The 16,791-nt window shown below is 53.4% G+C and overlaps 1 protein-coding gene across 1 annotated transcript; it reads left to right on the forward strand.

The window, feature by feature from the left end:
- The first annotated feature begins 1,016 nt into the window (after positions 1 to 1,016).
- On the forward strand, positions 1,017 to 14,542 carry TOR3A (torsin family 3 member A). The gene is made up of 6 exons (XM_041754695.1): positions 1,017 to 2,019; positions 2,879 to 2,992; positions 3,626 to 3,891; positions 5,655 to 5,833; positions 13,062 to 13,186; positions 13,665 to 14,542. The coding sequence occupies exons 1-6, from the start codon at positions 1,770 to 1,772 to the stop codon at positions 13,913 to 13,915; spliced, it is 1,185 nt and encodes a 394-aa protein (XP_041610629.1). The 5' UTR covers positions 1,017 to 1,769; the 3' UTR covers positions 13,916 to 14,542.
- Positions 14,543 to 16,791: the final 2,249 nt, after the last annotated feature.

Genomic DNA, 16,791 nt, shown 5'->3' on the forward strand with positions numbered 1-16,791 from the left:
TGCTCCTCGACAGAGAACCAACTGCCTCTAAGCCCTGAGAACGGAAGGTTAGCAGTTTATTGAAACCAGAGGCTTGTCTAAAAACTGGTTTTTGGATCTATTGTTTCTATGTGGAACTGACAATGGCCAAAAAAAAAAAAAGTTTACCCTTAGGAAAAGAAAGCGTTTTCTTAATATTTTTATTTATTTATTCATTCATTCATTCAGAGGCAGAGACACAGGCAGAAGGAGAAGCCCGCTCCATGCAGGCAGCCGGACGCGGGACTCGATCCTGGGTTTAGGTGGCTGCGCTAAACTGCTGCGCCACCGGGGCTGCCCAGAAAGCGTCTTCTTGAAATCAGAATGTCCAAGATTTTTCCAGCTACCTACTTTATTTACCACTAAATCCTAAGAAATTCAGATCAGAACACTGCAGAAATTAGAAGTTAGTCCTACATGAAAGTTAAGAGTAAAACTTGTAAAGTTTTACCTAAACTTGGGGTTTTAAAAGAAACCAGTGTTACTATTAGTTTTATCACCATAAACTCCCTTGTAAGCATCGCTACTATAAATCCGTTAAGCCTGTGTAGACCATCCAGGGCCTTATCCAGGGCAGGGGGCATATATAATAAAAATCGTGGGGGGTCCCCAGGTGGCTCAGCGGTTTGGCGTCTGCCTTAGGCCCAGGCGTGATCCTGGGGTCCCGAGATCGAGTCCCGCGTCGGGCTCCCTGCGTGGAGCCGGCTTCTCCCTCTGCCTCTCCCTCTCTTTCTGTGTCTCATGAATAAATGAATAAAATCCTTAAAATAGTAAAAATCAGCATGTAACTGAACAAGCTCATTAACCGTCAGCCCCGTCGGGGGGCTGTTTTATTAGGCCATCGGACGGGTGGGGGGTCGGGCAGGCGTGGGCCAAGTAAAGCCAAGGCCGCACGGGGAGCGCAGGGTCTGAATCCCCATGCCGGTCGCCGATCTCGCCCCTTCACTGGGTAGGAGCTCGTGTGCTCAGGCCCCAAATAAGCATAAACGTGTGTTCCCTGTGGCCTGCCCGACGGCCTGGGCGCTGCCGCTGAAGGGGCCTCCTGGAGGCTTCGCCGCACCCCGCGCTCACAGGTGACCCGGCAGGCGGCGGCGCGTCCTGACACGTGCTTGCGGGCCTCCCGCGGCTGCTGGGGCGTCGGACGCGGCGCTGGGCGGACGCGGCCGGTCTTCCTGTCTGCAGAGCCCTCCCCGGAGCCCCGACCTCGGGGCAGCGCCCGGGCCCGAGGACACGGCGGAGGCCCCTCGGGATTCGGAAAACGGCGGAGCTGCCCCGGACCGGCCGAGCGTGCGGCGGCCGCTGAGGAGGAGACGGCGTCCCGCGGCCGCCGCGGAGGAGCCCGCCTCGCTCGGCTCCGGCCTTCCCCGGGGCGGCGTCCCGCAGCCCCGCCCCGCCCCGCCCCGCCCCGCCCCGGCCCGGCCGCCGCCCGCCGTCACGCGGCTGCCCGCCCCGCCGGGCCGGGGGGGGCGGCCGGGGCTCCTCGGCACCCGGGGGCAGGGCGGAAGCCGCGGCTGCCGGAGGGACGCTCGGCGGCCCGGCTGCTCCCTCCCGGCGACCGCAGGCTCCGCGCACGGGCGCGCGTCCGGAAGCGAGTCCCGGCGCTGGGCGGCGCCTGCGGGGGCCTCGGGGCGGCCTCGGGGCGGGCCTGGGCCTCGCTTCCCGCGGCGGCGGCGGCGGCGGCGGCGGCGGCGCCCGGCCCGGGCCCGGGAGCGCCGAGAGCCGGGGGGGGAGGGGTGGGCGGCGCGAGGGCCATGCGGCGCCTGTGCCCGCGCCCCCTGCGGCCGCCGCTGCTGCTGCTGCTGCTGCTGCTGCCGCGGCCCGGCGCCCCGGGAGCCCGCGACGACGCGAGCCCGCCGGACGGGGCCCGGGAGCCGCTCCAGGGCCTGCGCGAGCGGCTGAGGGCGGCCGCCGCCCTGTCCCGGCGCTACTGGGCGCTCCTGCGCTGCCGCGTGTGGCCCGACGACTGCGAGCGCGACGGGGAGGCTCGCGCCGCGCCCCCGGGTGAGAGCGGCCGCCCGGCGCCGCGGAGGGGCGGGGGGGGCGGGGGCCGCCGTCCCAGCCCTGCGGCCACCACCGGGCCCCCGGCCGCGCCCCCGACGGCCACACCTCCCCGGTCCCGGCGGGCCTGCCCTTCCCCGCCCGCCACGAGGCAGGGCCCGGCCCGCCGCAGGCCCGCACCCGTGCTCCGGGTCCCGCTGTCACGGACGAGCGGTGCTGGCAGGGTTGTCGCCTCGCTGCGGAGGACCAGGTGATCCCTGAGGCTCCTCGCAGTCCTGTGGGTAATTCTCGGGCCCTCGTGCTCGAGGGACGGCGATCCTGCGGGCTGCCGGGGTCATCCTTCATTTTCATCAGAAGATTTCTAAATCCCAGCGGGTTTTGGTGTGTGGCGTTGTTTTGCTAATGCCGCGTATCTGCGGATTGGCTTGACAGGGCTGCAGAGGCCCTTGGGGTTGTCTGTGGTCACGTGATCTTGGAGTTCAAAGCAAGTGGGAAGACGGGCCATCGCCATCGCCATCGCCATCGCCATCGCCAGCACCAGCCGCTGTCTGCCTCCCTGTGGACCGCAGGCTCGTGGGCGGGCCTGGGGCTTGTGGCCCGCGGGGCTTGAGGCGCACTTGCGGAGGTGGGGCCCGTTGAACCTCTGAGGGAGCTGTACTAACAGGGGCCATCTCCCAACTCAAAGTTGGGGGTGTCCACGCTCCCCCGCAGGGTGTGAGGAAGGCCCAGGGAAGAGCAGTGAGGAGTAGCGCTGGAGGGAGGACAGAGGACAAGAACTGCTCAGCTTGGCTGCAGGGAGACAGTGTCCACCTTCCCCGAGGCTCTAGGCTGCGGCCCGGTCTCACAGCTCCCGCTTTTCCAGGCTGGAGCCTCCCCCTGTTGGGCCAGCAGTACCTGGCCATCCTGACCTCGTGGTACTGCAGCTTCCAGGATTGCTGCGACAGTGGGGACTGCAGGATCTCCAACAACTTCACAGGTTGGACCTTGCGTGGCCCTAAGGCTGGGGCCAGGGGCACTGCCAGGGTGCAAGGGACTTTGCATCATCCTGCCCATAGCCGACAGCACATCCTCCGTGCCCCACTGTGGCTCCCCGAGCCCCCGTATCCACGCCCTGTAACCTCATAGCTGGAAGGAAGGAGGGGCTAGCAGAGGACTTGGCACACACTCGCTGTCCTCGACAGGTGTTTGCTGAATTGAATGTATTTGTGTGAGGGGATCCCCACAAAGCAGTTGGGGAACAACTGAACAACTGTTTCAGTCCTGAAACATCTGGGTGGGAGCATCTTCATGGGCCAGGGGAATGGGGTTTCTTCTCCAGGCAGGATTCTGCCAACCATTCTGGGGTGTCTTCAGGACCCTTGGAAAAGGTGATTCCCGTCTCTGCCTAAATCCAATCTTCCGAAGTAGCCTTTGAATCCCTCCAGGCTGCAAGGTCTGCCCAGTGGTTTCTTATTCTGAGGCCAGGCAGTTTGAATAGGTGACGGCCCTCCCCTACCCCCTTCCACCCAGAGATGTTCAGAGGTACCCGGTCTGTCAGCCGTTGCTGAGCCTGGTGGTGGGGATGGCACTTGTATGCACCTCACGGTGGCTCCCTCTTCCCGGCTGCTAGGCCTAGAATCGGACCTGAGCATACGACTGCACGGCCAGCATCTGGCCCGGGAGCTGGTCCTGACCGCAGTGAGGGGCTACCTGGAGCTGCCCCGGCCAGACAAGGCCCTGGCACTGTCCTTCCACGGCTGGTCTGGCACGGGCAAGAACTTCGTGGCGCGGTTGCTGGCAGAGAACCTGTACCGGGACGGGCAGAGGAGTGACTGTGTCAAGATGTTCATCGCCACCTTCCACTTTCCTCACCCGAAGTACATGGACCTGTACAAGGTGAGGCCGGCCAGTGCTGGGGAGCTTTGCCGGCACAACTGGGGCTGGAAAGAGGCTCCAACCACCCGAGTTGTGGGCTTTTGGCACTGGAGGGAAAGCCTTGAAATCAGCCCTGCCCTTCCAGGAGGTGGCCTCGGAGAAACGTGGGCATAGGGATTGGTGGCCCTTGTGATGGGACCTGTAACCCTCAGAGACACCCACTCCACAGAGATGAGGGCCTTCGCATGTGGAGGAAAGATTCACAGTCAAACCCCACGTGTCTTGGGCTCTGTCTCCTTACCAGCTGTGCTTGAGACCAGACGAAGCTTAAACAGAAAATCCACGCATTAGTTGTCCCTTCCAGAAGTAGTGGTAATGTTGCAGGAAATGTAGAACAGAGAAAAGCAAAAACCTGATCATTATCGCCACACACAGACACAACCACGGTTAGCGTTTTGGTGTGCTTCCTTCAAGTTTTATATCATTGTGATGTTAGTGAAAAAGTTGCATATTCTGCTTTGAGGTGGGGGTGGGGGGTGAGAGGGAGGGAGAGGGGGAGAATCTTAAGCAGGCTTCACACTGGGTGTGGAGGGCTCAATCTCATGACCCTGAGATCATGACCGGAGCTGTAATCAAGAGTCAGATGCTTAATGGACTGAGCCCAGGTGCCCATATCCTGTGTTTTTTGTTTGTTTGTTTTAAAGGAAGCCATAGCATGTAAGGTTTTCCATGTCTTCTCCAAATTACCAACAAGTAGATGAACAAAAATTGTCCTTGCCGCCTCTGCTATTTTGGGTTCCTTCCATTCAGACACGTAGTATTTCAAATAAGCCAGACGATGACCAAAGCCCCATTGCAGTGGGACAGAGGTCACCACATCTCTCTTTGGCTTGCGGGCCCACTGTCCGTGGTGCATTAACCCAGGAAGATGACGTAAGCCCCCGAGGATAGAGACTGCCTGAGTCACCTGGCAGCCGCCATGCGGTGTGGGAGGGCAGAGTTTGGGTGAAGCGTCCTAAGGGCTGGTGACTGGTGACTAGTCAGCCAGGCCTGCCCAGTTAGAACAGACTGGCTTTGTGCAGAACTGCTGTGGATCTCAGCTGCCCTACTGTGAGAACTGACGTGTGCACGCTGTCTCTCCCGCTGCACATCTTCTCATACACACACACATTTGGGTCAGAATCAGGAAGGTTAGAGGTGGCTAGAGTGTGTTCTCTGCTGACACCCCCGCCTGGCACAGGAGCTGGCCCTGTTCTCCTGGCGAAGCCGGCAGAGCGGAATGTGTTCAGCTGAGAGCTTTCAGCAATCTTGCTTGGGGTGGGGTATCCCAGGTGCCAGTTAGCCAAGTCCCAGACAGGTCTCACCTAGGCTTCTCCCCTGAGATCTCAGCCTACTCTGCTCCTGGGAGTTCCAGACGGGGGACTGTGCCACGTCCAGGCACTTGCACCTGCTCTGCCTACCTCCCCTATATTAGAGCCTGACTCCTACCCCTAGGAAGGGTGATTGGACCTTTGTTTTGGGATGGGACCTCATCTAGAACGGCAGGGAGCACAGCTAAGGCTGGGGCCTGTTTCCAAGGCCAACCAAGCCTTCTTCCTCTCCACAAACCTCAGGGTGCATGAGAATCACCCTGGAAGCTCATTACAGATGTGAGCCCTAGGCCCACCCCCAGAGGTCTGGATTGATAGTCCTCAGATAGGACCCCAGGTGATCCATTGCAGATGCTCAGTCAGGGTCCTCAGGCCTGGAGGGTGGGAATCCCTCGCTCCCTGTATTCCCTGCAGGAGCAGCTAACGACTCAGATCAAGAAGACGCAGGAGCGCTGCCACCAGACCCTGTTCATTTTCGATGAGGCTGAGAAGCTGCATCCAGGACTGCTGGAGGTCCTCAGGCCACACCTGGAACGCCAGGCTCCCGAGAACCACAGGGCTAAGTCCCGGAAAACCATCTTTCTTTTTCTCAGGTGAGGTCAAGAACAGTAGTCCGGAGGGCTGGGGAAGGGGCAGGAGAACGCTCTCTCCAGGTATGCCGGCTGTGACCTGGCAGTCAGCTGACGAGGAGGACTTCCACGCTCTCCCAGGCCACAGACCCTCTTTCGCAAGGGAAACCCAACACAGGCTCCAGTACAGAAAACACAAGCCTCATTGCTTGGGTGGTAGCAGCGGTGGGGAGCCGGAGGTCTCTGGGGTCCTGCCCTGATCCTACCTCCAAGGCCCTTGGAAGGACTCTGCCTCCCACCCCTCCCCTGCCCCATCGCAGACAGGCCACCTGAGGAAGAGCAGCTGTCCATCATCTATCCTCCCCCCTCTCCATGGCTTAGAGTGCTGAAGCTCCCTTCATACTCTCTAGGGTGCATACCCCCCCCCCCCGGGAGGGACCATTCACGCACTAGGAATCCCCTCTTAGAAGGGCACTTGAGGGGGTTTTTTGTCTTTTCTTTTGATGTATAATTGACACACAGCATCAGTTTCAGGTGTGGTACGTGAGTCAATACGTAAGTCACGTATTATGAAATGATTGCAGTAAGTCTGGTTAACACCCATCATCATACATAATTACACAACTTTTTTCCTGTGATAAGAATTTTCAAGATCTACTCTCTTAGCAGCTTTCAAATATACAATGCAGTATTATTAACTACGGTCGCCAGGCTGTGCTCTACATCCCCTGACTTATTATTTATCGCCACCGGCCTCTGGCAACCAGCAATCTGTTCTTTGTATCTGTGAGCTTGGGTCATCATCGTTGTTGTAAGATTCCAAGTATGAGTGAGATCATACGGAATTTGTCTTTCTCTGACTTACTTAGCATGACGCCCTCAAGGTTGTTGTTGCAAATGGCAAGATTTCCTTGTTTTATGGAGCTTTATGAATAATACCTGTGTGTGTGTGTGTGTGTGTGTGTGTGTGTAGCACATTTTCGTTTCCATTCATCAGTAGGCACTTAGATGGTTCCCATATTTGGGCTAGTGTCAAAAATGCTACAGTGAACATAGGGGCACGTATATCTTTTTGAATATTTTCGTTATCTTGGATAAATCCCCAGAAGTGGAACTGCTGGATCATATGGTAATTCTACCTTTAGCTTTGTGAGGAGCCTCCACAGTGTTTTCCATAGTGGCTGCACTAGTTTGCATTCCCACCACCCATGCACAAGGGTTCCCTTTCTTTCCTCCACATCCTCAATAACACATGTTACTTCCTGTCTTTTTGGTTATAGCCATTCTAACATGGTATCTTATTGTGGTTTTGATTTGCATTTCCCTGATGGGGAGTGATGTTCAGCATCTTTTCATCTACCTGTTGGCCGTCTATATGCCTCCTTTATGTCTATTCGGATCCTCTGAATAGAGGATCTACCCATGATTTGCAAATATTTCCTCCCATTCAGTAGGTTACCTTTCGTTTTTTTGGTTTCCTTTGCTATGCAGAACTTTTTAGTTTGATGTAATCCCGTGGCTTATTTTTGCTTTTGGTGTCAAATCCAAAAAATCATTGCCAAGACTGATGTCAGAAAGCTTACTGCCTAATTCTGAAGAGTTTTATGGTTTCAGCTCTCACATTCAAGTCTAATCCATTTTGAGGTTTGTTTTTGTTTGTTAAAGATTTTACTTGTTCATGAGAGACACAGAGACAGAGCAGAGAGAGAAGCAGGCTCCCGGCAGGGAGCCCAATGCAGGAGTCGATCATGCCCTGGGATCATGCCCTGAACTGAAGGCAGATGCTCAACCGCTGAGCCACCCAGGCGTCTCAATTTTGAGTTAATTTTTGTGCATGGTGTGAGGTGGTCATTCAGTTTCATTCTTTTGTATGTGGGTGTTCAGTTTTACCAACACCATTTATTAAAGAAACCATCCTTTCCCTGTTGTATATTCTTGGCTCCTTTGTCACAAATTAATTGACCATTTATGCATGGGTTTATTTCTGGGCTATTTTGTTCCACTGATTTACATGTCTTTTTTTTTTTTTTTAAGATTTTTTATTTATTTATTCATGAGAGACACAGAGAGGGAGACAGAGAGAGGCAGAGACACAGGCAGAGGGAGAAGCAAGCTCCATGCACGGAGCCTGATGTGGGACTCAATCCCGGGACTCCAGGATCACGCCCTGGGCTGAAGGTGGCGCTAACCACTGAGCCACCGGGGCTGCCGTATGTGTCTGTTTTTAAGCCAATACCATACTATTTTGATTATTGTGGTTTTTTAATATATAATTCATATACTCTGAGTCCTTTCTTTTTTTTCTTCTTTTTTTTCTTTTTTTTTCTTTTTTTTTTCTCTGAGTCCTTTCTTAAAAGGGCATTAAGTTTTCAAAGCAGCACATTTGTTGAAAATTAAGTACAAACTGTCCTTGAAAATTCCCAAGGTAGACCCAGTTGGATGATAGTGTCCCACTAAGTCCAGCATGGTCGGTTCTTTCTCCAGCCTTGGAAGGTCTGTTTCTCCTCTGATCACGAGAGGAAGTCACTGGCTTAAAATCCAGGGTATGATGTGTTGAATGAAACACTTCTGCTTTCACACCTGTGCTGAGATCTGCACCCTGACCATGCAGGAACTCATCACTTAACCATTATACAGTATTTCAGTTTTGCGTACATTTGCAAACATTTGCATATGTTTGCATATAGGTGTCTGTAAGCTCTGGCAATGGCTTTGTAAAAAATGAATTGAGAAATCAGCTTGTCCAATCCTGTCTTTTTGTGGTGGCTCCAAATGGGAAAGTCCTGCCCAAGGTCTGTTAGAAGTCAAGTTTGCCTTCCTGTTGGCCCAGCCCAAAATGCTTCACAAGCCACTTCTTCCTCAGAGTGGAAGAGTAATCAATTGCTCCTCTGCCCGCAGCCCCCTTCTCACTGGTGACAGGCCTGTCCCTGCTGGTAGGGACTTTGCTTCAGTTTTGTGTGCACCCTGTGAAGGTGGAGAGATAGGGAGTCTGGATTTCCCCCTCGCTTGGACATGTCTGGAACATGTCGAGGAGCAAGGAGTGGAGGCAGATCTTGTGTCATTGTGAACCCACAAGACAAGATGGAACCAGTTGAGACTCCCTGCTGGGATTTGTGTGTGCTTACTGGCGGTGTAGGAGCTCAGGGTCAGGGAGGGGTGTCCCCGAGGTGATTTGAAAAGACAAGCAGAGAGAAGCTGACCTTTCCCCAACTTGAGCTGCAGTGCCAGGGCACTGATTTCCCACTGGGTTCTCAGCTTCGAAAACCCTTACCCCTGCCTGTGCCAGCATTTCCTAATGCGACCTGGGTGACCTTGTAGTCTCTAGGCAAACGTTTGCCTTTGTGGTATTTTAGTCATTGACCTGCGGGCAGTGTCCTAGTCCCCTCTAACCCTGCCCTTTCCCCCAGTGACCTGGCCTTCATGCACTGTCTGAGGCAGGGTTGTCACCAGTGAATGGACAGGAGGCTGGGGAGGGAGCCACCAGGGGAAAAGACGTCCTGTGGGCCCGTGCTCAGTGGGGGATGGAAAGGCCACGCCAGCCTCTGGGGAAGATGTGCACCTGTGACAAGGACATGAGAATGTGATCTCCACTGTGCCAGTCTCGGAGAGTCAGTGGTCTTTGACAGGCCCAGGTGCGCACCACCCAGAGCCCTCGGGTCAGCCAGGCAGACCATGTGGCTCAGCGCCATCCCATCCAGCATGCAGAGAGCAGTTACTTGTAAGTCCTGAAGGTTTCTGGGTACAGATCTTCCCGTTTGCAGGGGGATTATGTCCCAATAAGCACATTGTATGTTGAAAATGTATTTTAACATGGCTAACCCACCAAACACTATAGCTTAGCCTAGCCTCCAGTGCTCACAACACACACATTAGCCTACAGTTGGGCAAAATCATCTAACACAAAGCCTGTCTTATAACAAAATGTTGACTGTCACATGTAATTGATAGAACATCGTACTGACAGAAACAGCATGGTTGTGTGAGTGCAGAATGGTGTAAGGGTATCAGTTGTTGACCCTTGTGATGGCGTGGCTGCCTGCTGCTGCCCAGCATCATGAGGAAGGATCAGACTAGCTCAGGAAAAGATCACAACTTAAAGATTTCTTTTGAATGCTTACTGCTTTTGTACCATTGTAAAGTAGAAAAATCCTAAATTGGTGACCATCTGTTTTCTAGGGATGGGTCGGGGAAGACAGTAGTTCAGTCTTCGGGCTTGATTTCTATAGTGGCCTTACCCGTGTGCTGAGGACTCTTATGTTTGAAAGAAAAACACAGCTAATTTGAACTGTTGGTGGGAACAAATCCCATTAGTTGAAGGCCAGCAGTCCATTCCTGAAAAAACTCCTAAACGGGCTGCTTGAAGTAGGGTGCTAGTGGCTCTGCAGTCCTGCTGCCATGGTGGTGGCATGTGATGGCAGGAGGGAGGAGGCAGCAGCTGAAGCAGGGTATCCTGGGCAGTAGGTCGAGGGCCTACCCTAACGCTGATGACTTTTATCTGTTTCTGCCAAGTAGAGAATGTTCTTGGGGATGCCTGGGTGGCTCAGCAGTTGAGCATCTGCCTTCAGCTCAGGGTGTGATCCTGGAGTCCAGGGATCAAGTCGCACATTGGGCTCCCTGCATGGAGCCTGCTTCCCCCACTGCCTGTGTCTCTGTCTCTCTGAATAAATAAAATCTTAAAAAAAAAAAAAATGTTCTTGGAGGGGGTCTTGGAACTCTGGAGATCAGAGCTCTTGTCCTCTTCTCAGTGAAGCAGTAAAGGGAAAGGGTAAATAATGTCTGTTCTCTTTGGGCTGATGTCAGGGAAAGAATAGAGTTTAGAAGAATTGAGAGAACAAAACAAAATGTAAATTGTTCATGGAATCAAAGGCCTTGTACCCCCAGCATGTGGAAGATGCTTATAGAAATGTGTATTTGGTTAAGATTTTATTTATTTGAGAGAAAGAGAGCACAAGCTGGATGGGAAGGGGCAAAGGCAGAGGGAGAAGCAGACTTCCCACTGAGCAGGGAGCCCCACATAGAGCTCTATCCCAGGACCCTGGATCATGACCTGAGCCAAAGGCAGACACTTAACCAACTGAGCCACCCAGGTGCCCCAAAATATGTATTTGTTGACCACTGAATTTAAGGTGACCTAAGGGGTCTGGTCCAATTCTCTTATTTTACAAATGAAGACACTGAGGCTCTGATTACTAATTGGGTGTTTATATCGGTTCTTTTAAGAAAGAGTTGGCAAATTAGGTTTAGGGTTTAAGAGTTCTGGAGAGGCCTTTGAAGTCCCCTTCGTTTGGGATGTTAGGGCTAAAGGCTGGAAGAGGACATGTCCTGTTCCAGAGCCAGGGGACTGCTGGTCTCCAGAGGTACTTCAGGCACCTAGGCAGCTGGTGGCCTGGAAGGATATGGAGAACGGAGGTGCTCCGGGAAAGCCACATCTCTCTAAAGGAGCAATCCCGGTGTCTTGGTGGGGGAGATAAGAGCCACCCCTCACAAAGATGAAGACGACATAGGCTATGGAGGAGAAATTGAGAAGGGAGATGGAAACAGTGTAGACAGAGGAGTCGATTTGTTTAATCCATGTTTATTGAGCACCGGATATGCACTGTGCTAAACACTGCAGCGCGCTGTCGTGGGGCTGAATGTGTGCATCCCACTCCTCTCCCCGGATGCCTGCCCTCCAGCCCATCCACGGGTGCGCCTGCCCATGCCTCCCTTGGGGAATGCAAGATGGGGCAATCCCTTGGCAGGGGACGGCTCTTGCCTCAGCTGATGTAACTGTGGTCACTCGTGGCATGTGGGGCAGCAGCTTCCCTACATGCAGGTGTCAGGGGCAGTCTGGCTGAACTTGTCCCTGCCGGACTCTCCTGCTGGGACTCCGGTCCCCTGGGAACATGACGGGCACACAGGCACCTAGGGGAGGGAGGCATGCACTGGATCACCACACAGTTCTGGTTCATCCACTGGCGGAGGCAGGGAGAGAACCACTCAGTTCCTGTGTCCCGGAGCCTCGCACAGAGCCTGGCACACAGGACACACACATGTGCTAAATAAGCAGGTAAATGGGTTACGTACCCGCAGGTGTCAGCTAGCCAGAGCTTCCTGAGGAGAGAATGGGGCTACTCCCTCCCTCTGAGGAGCACAGAGGAAGTGCTGCCAGCCCCAGGTCTCCACCTCTTCCAGCTTCCCTGGGGGTGGCTCTTTTTTTTTTTTTTTTTAAGTTTTATTTAAGTCACCTCTGCACCCAGCTAGGACTTGAACTCACAACCCAGAAACCAAGAAACCAAGCGAGGCAGCCCTGATTTCTTCTCTCGTCTTCATTTTCTTTCATCTCTCTAACCCAGTCCTCACTCTTGTGCTTTGGCCCCATAATTCCAGTGGCCTAATGCCATCACAGCCCCTAGAGAGGTCGTGGGCGGCATAACACACTCGTGTGTGTAGATCCAAGCTTTCATCAGGACCCTTCTACATTCCCACCACTTGTCAGCAGCTGGGGGCAGCTCACAAGAAATGCTGTGTGCCTCGAGGACTTCTTTTCCCTTGCTTCTCCCATCCATCAGTCACAGGGTCCTGGCAGTTGGGCCTCCTAAACCAATTCTTAAATCCTTCTACCTCTCAAAATGGACTGTTGCCAAAAGCTCCCTGACCTGCTTTCTGTACCCATTCCACGCCTCTTCAGTCCAACCCCTGCGGCCCTAGAATGAGGGTCACTCCACCCGTACACTGCCAAGTTCAAACCCCTTCAGTGGTTCTCTGTGGCCCGTAAGCTAACTCCTGTGTGTGTGGCACAGAGGCCTCCTCACAGCCCACGGGCCTGCACCTGCCTTCAGGCCTCCTAGTCTTCCCTGCCTGGACACACAGGCTGCCCAGCTGCGCTCAGAAGCCTCATCCTCCCTCTTGAGTCTTCTCCTTGGGCCTTAGGTGCTCCTACCGTAGTGGCTGCTATGCAGTCCTGGAGTCACAAGCCTCTCCTTCCCCACAGAAGTCAAGGGAAAAAACTACATCCTACCATTGCGGTGTTCTGTGCACCTAGCACAGCCTGTGTGTGTGTGTGTGTGTGTGTGTGTGTGCGCGCGCGCGCACGCGCGCGTGTACGTGTGCGTGTCAAAAGGGCACAAGACAGAACAGCATCTTCTGTGCAGACTTTGGATTCGGACAAGACCTCCCGGAGGAGAAGCCCCATCACCTGTGCAGTGGCTTCGGTGGTCAGTGTCACTAAATATAAAAATCAAATTTGTTAACAAGCCCTTGTCTCTTTCAGTAACCTTGGCGGCAACATCGTCAATGAGGCTGTTCTGAATCTGCTTCAGGCCGGAGGGTCCCGGGAAGAAATAAAATTGGAACACCTGGTGCCCCGGCTTCGGGCCGAGATCGAGCAGTCCACAGGTAAGCGGCTCCTGGCCACACAGAAGCCAAGTCTCTGGTGACGTGTCTGTGTTGGAATGTCAGCTTCTGAGGTTGACAAGACACACAGGACACACATGCTCGTTGTCAACTCCAGGCAGACACAAGAGAAGGACTGAGAGAGCTGAACTCCTTTCCTGAAATGCTTTGAGGGTAGTTGCCCCAGCCCTGGAAACCCAGGCAGTGGTCTGTGAAGCTTGTGGACCCCTGAGCAAGAGTGTCTGTGAGCTTGGTGGTTCACGCCTCCACCTTCTGCTGTTGAACAAAACTGTAAACCTGCAGTCGGTGTCCCAGTGGCCCACTTCACCTACAGCACACGTTCTCAGTTAGCCATGGCACGCTTTCCCACAGGAGACAGTGGTGGGTAGTTCTTGACACAGGCTTTAGGGCTGGGGACACCTTAAAACTCCAGCTGGGGTCAGCCCCAGTGGGCGTCATGTAACTCTGGTCTTGGTTTCAGATAGTGGCTTTGGCCATAGCTGTCTTGTCAAGGAGAACCTGATTGACTTCTTCGTCCCCTTCCTGCCCCTGGAGTACCGCCACGTGAGGCTGTGTGCACGTGACGCTTTCCTGAGCCAGGAGCTCCTATACACAGAAGAGGCACTGGATCAAATTGCCAAGATGATGGTGTATGTCCCCAAGGAGGAACAACTCTTCTCTTCTCAGGGCTGCAAATCTATTTCCCAGAGAATTAACTACTTCCTGCCTTGAGGGCTAGAGGAAGACTTCCTGAAGCTGCCTGCCTTGGCTCACAGGACCCTGGGGCCTGTCAGGGCACTGTCTGGGACTATGAGGGCAGGAGGGGCGGGGTGGCCTCCAGCCGTCACACACAGAAGGTGTATAAAGAGGAAGGCCTTCAATCAGAAGCAAAGCCAATGTTTTAAATCACTTGGTGCCTTAAAGAGCCACGTTCCAAAATACGGGCCAGGTGTTTGGAGAAAACCACATGCAGAATAAATCCCAAGGACTTACTAGCATCTCAGCTCTTGCCTGCAGATGCCTGGACTTGGGTGTGAGGCCTGAGGTTGGAGGACCCTTGCTGACAGGAAAGGGAAAATTCAGTTCTGCTTACGAGTGGCAGGCTGTGCACCTCAGGTTTGCAGAGCAGGTGGGTCAGCTTTCAAGTTGTTGCCAGAGGGAAGCTGAGCAGCTTCTGTCCGTGAGCAGAAGATCAGCAAAGAGCCTCAGGCTGAAGAAAGGGTACGTGGAGGAAGAATATATACACAGGTCAGTGTAGGTTAAGACTTGTTCTCTTGTAGATTTAAAAGAAAAATTTAAGCTAGGGGCTTTGACACGGCTGTGTCACGTGTAAGGATTAAATTTTGTATTTTTCTAAAACCCTCGGCCTGCTTTCTTACTGAGACCTGGTAATCATGCTCACTCAGTGAAATTCCAAAAGTGGGGCCATACTGACAGCGGGGCCAGGACGGGGGCGCACCCTGGCGCTCAGAGCTGACGGGGTCACCACCTGCTCTGCTAGTTCACTTCACTCGACTTCGGGAAGTCGGCTGAACTGGGTGAAGAGGCTTTCACAGCACATTGCTCTTATATGTGAAAACGTCACTCCCGGGCTCCCAGCTCTAAAAACAGAAAGTCATTTTTGAGGCTTGAATGGCCACATATAAATGCGTACATTGTGTTTCTAGACACATGGGGTGTGTTCCGTGTCTCTTCCCTTCTCTCGGTTCTTCACTTTTGCTTCTTGGAATTGCACAGGGGGGTCTGTGCTCTTACTTTTGTCACCACCTCAAGTATCCCCTCTTCATTAAAGCCCTCCCCAACCCTCTTACCTTTAGCCCTGGAAAAACAATGCTTTGGGCTCGTTCCTCCCGTTTAGCCCTTCATCGGACCCATTTACCCAAGTGTCTCGAGGTCAGGGTGTATCTAGCCTGAGCCACATTATGTGCTCAACTTTCAAATATGTGATGAAAGGAACTTTTCTCACCACCCGCGGGACAGAAGCAAGTTCAGCCTCACTGCACAGTAACATGGGGGGCAGTCTAAGCCACTAGCTCGTTGTCTCCATCTGGAGTATCTCGGAAAGATGCAGGCCACCTGATGCTGTTACTACCCCTGCTCTACACTCTGTGAGTACACACTAACTGATTTTATTTTGAGGGAGGGCATGAGCAAGCATGAGTTGGGTGGGGGCGGGCAGAGGGAGAGGCCTGATCCCAGGACCCTGGGGACCCTGAGATCAGGACCTGAGCCTAAGGCAGAGGCTGAACCGACTGAGCCACCTAGGCGCCCCACGTAATAATATACTTTAAAAGGATATACTCTCTTCAGGTTTCAGAGCCACACAACAGCTGACACCCTTTTAGCACTGGTGTGCCATGTTTGATGTAGTAAATACAGGGTCTGACCCTCTTATACCTCAGGGACGAGGACAGGCAGCGCCACGCCATGGTTCTGCACACTTGTCTGGAGTCCGACCGCCTGGACCGCAGTGCTGTGGCTCAGTGACTTAGCCCCGTGAGACCACAGAAAGCTACGAAATGCAGCCGAACCTTGCTCTCTACCTTTGTAACAGGGAGCATCACTGTACTTCCCTCATAAAGCTGCTATGAGGATGAGACAAAGTCATCTTTCTAAAGTGCTTAGGACACAGGGCTTGGGTGTTTAGTAAAGTACAATCTAAGAAAACTGCTGTCAGTTGGCCCCATACTCAAAGCCAAGGCAGGGGCCTCTCCCTCCATGCTAGTCTGTGCAGTCCGGCTGAAGTCTGTTCTAGGTACTCACCATCTGAGAACTTACCATGTGCCCTGTGTGCCCTGTAGCCGTTACCTCGTGTCAGTCTTAACAATGACTGCGGTGACGAGGAGACAGAGGCTCTGAGAGGGCAAAAAACTTGCACAAAGTCACCAAGCTAGTCAGTGGACTGGAGAGGTTCGATCCAGGCAGTCTGACTCCGGCTCCAGCTCCTATGCTTTCCCGCAGCCAGTGACACAGCCTCAGCTGTGCAGAATGTTACAAATAATGCAAAAGAGGCAGAAAATCACAATGGAAGTTTCTCCTCAGGAGACTCAAAAATAAGATTTCCCTACACCAAAAATGGGCAAAGGAAAGGACAGCAGGGGGAGCGAGAGGAGCTGTGTTAGATGTTCAACAGCTCTTCCAACGGGACCGCACCTGTGCGCCAGGTGAACCCAGCCTACTGCTACCTAACCACAACGGCACTTCGAAAAGCAAGGACTCACATTTTTAAAAAATTGAAGAGTAAGCAAAACGAGAGTAGAACGTTCTCTGTGACATTCTACATGTGCTCTGTTAATGCTACTTTGGCTTTAAACTTTTGCAGAACCTATTTGGAATTGTCCTCAGAATAGACTTTGAGAGAAGGCTCCCTTTTCACCTTATGTTAGCCAGATATACACGCATGTACACACATTACCCACCGTCTGTACTTGCTGGGCTCCAGATGCTGCCTTTAGCCGTTTCCAAAAAGCATAATCCATTGAAGAATGAGTATTCTCTCCTCCGGGAGGAGATGCTAAAGAATGTGCCGGAGAGATGTTGCTAAAACCAGCTTCTTTACCTCACACACTTCTATCTTATTGTAAAGAAAGAAAAATTCTGCAGATTCC

This window comes from Vulpes lagopus, chromosome 1, assembly GCF_018345385.1.
Source record: "Vulpes lagopus strain Blue_001 chromosome 1, ASM1834538v1, whole genome shotgun sequence".
In the NCBI taxonomy this organism is placed as follows: Eukaryota; Metazoa; Chordata; class Mammalia; order Carnivora; family Canidae; genus Vulpes; species Vulpes lagopus.

Bases quoted from the DNA above. Each gene is read 5' to 3' on its own strand.
- TOR3A (XM_041754695.1), top strand. From the start codon at position 1,770: ATGCGGCGCCTGTGCCCGCGCCCCCTGCGGCCGCCGCTGCTGCTGCTG. The intron at 2,020-2,878 runs GTGAGAGCGGCC...CCGCTTTTCCAG, and splicing joins GGCTCGCGCCGCGCCCCCGG to GCTGGAGCCTCCCCCTGTTG. The intron at 5,834-13,061 runs GTGAGGTCAAGA...TGTCTCTTTCAG, and splicing joins ACCATCTTTCTTTTTCTCAG to TAACCTTGGCGGCAACATCG.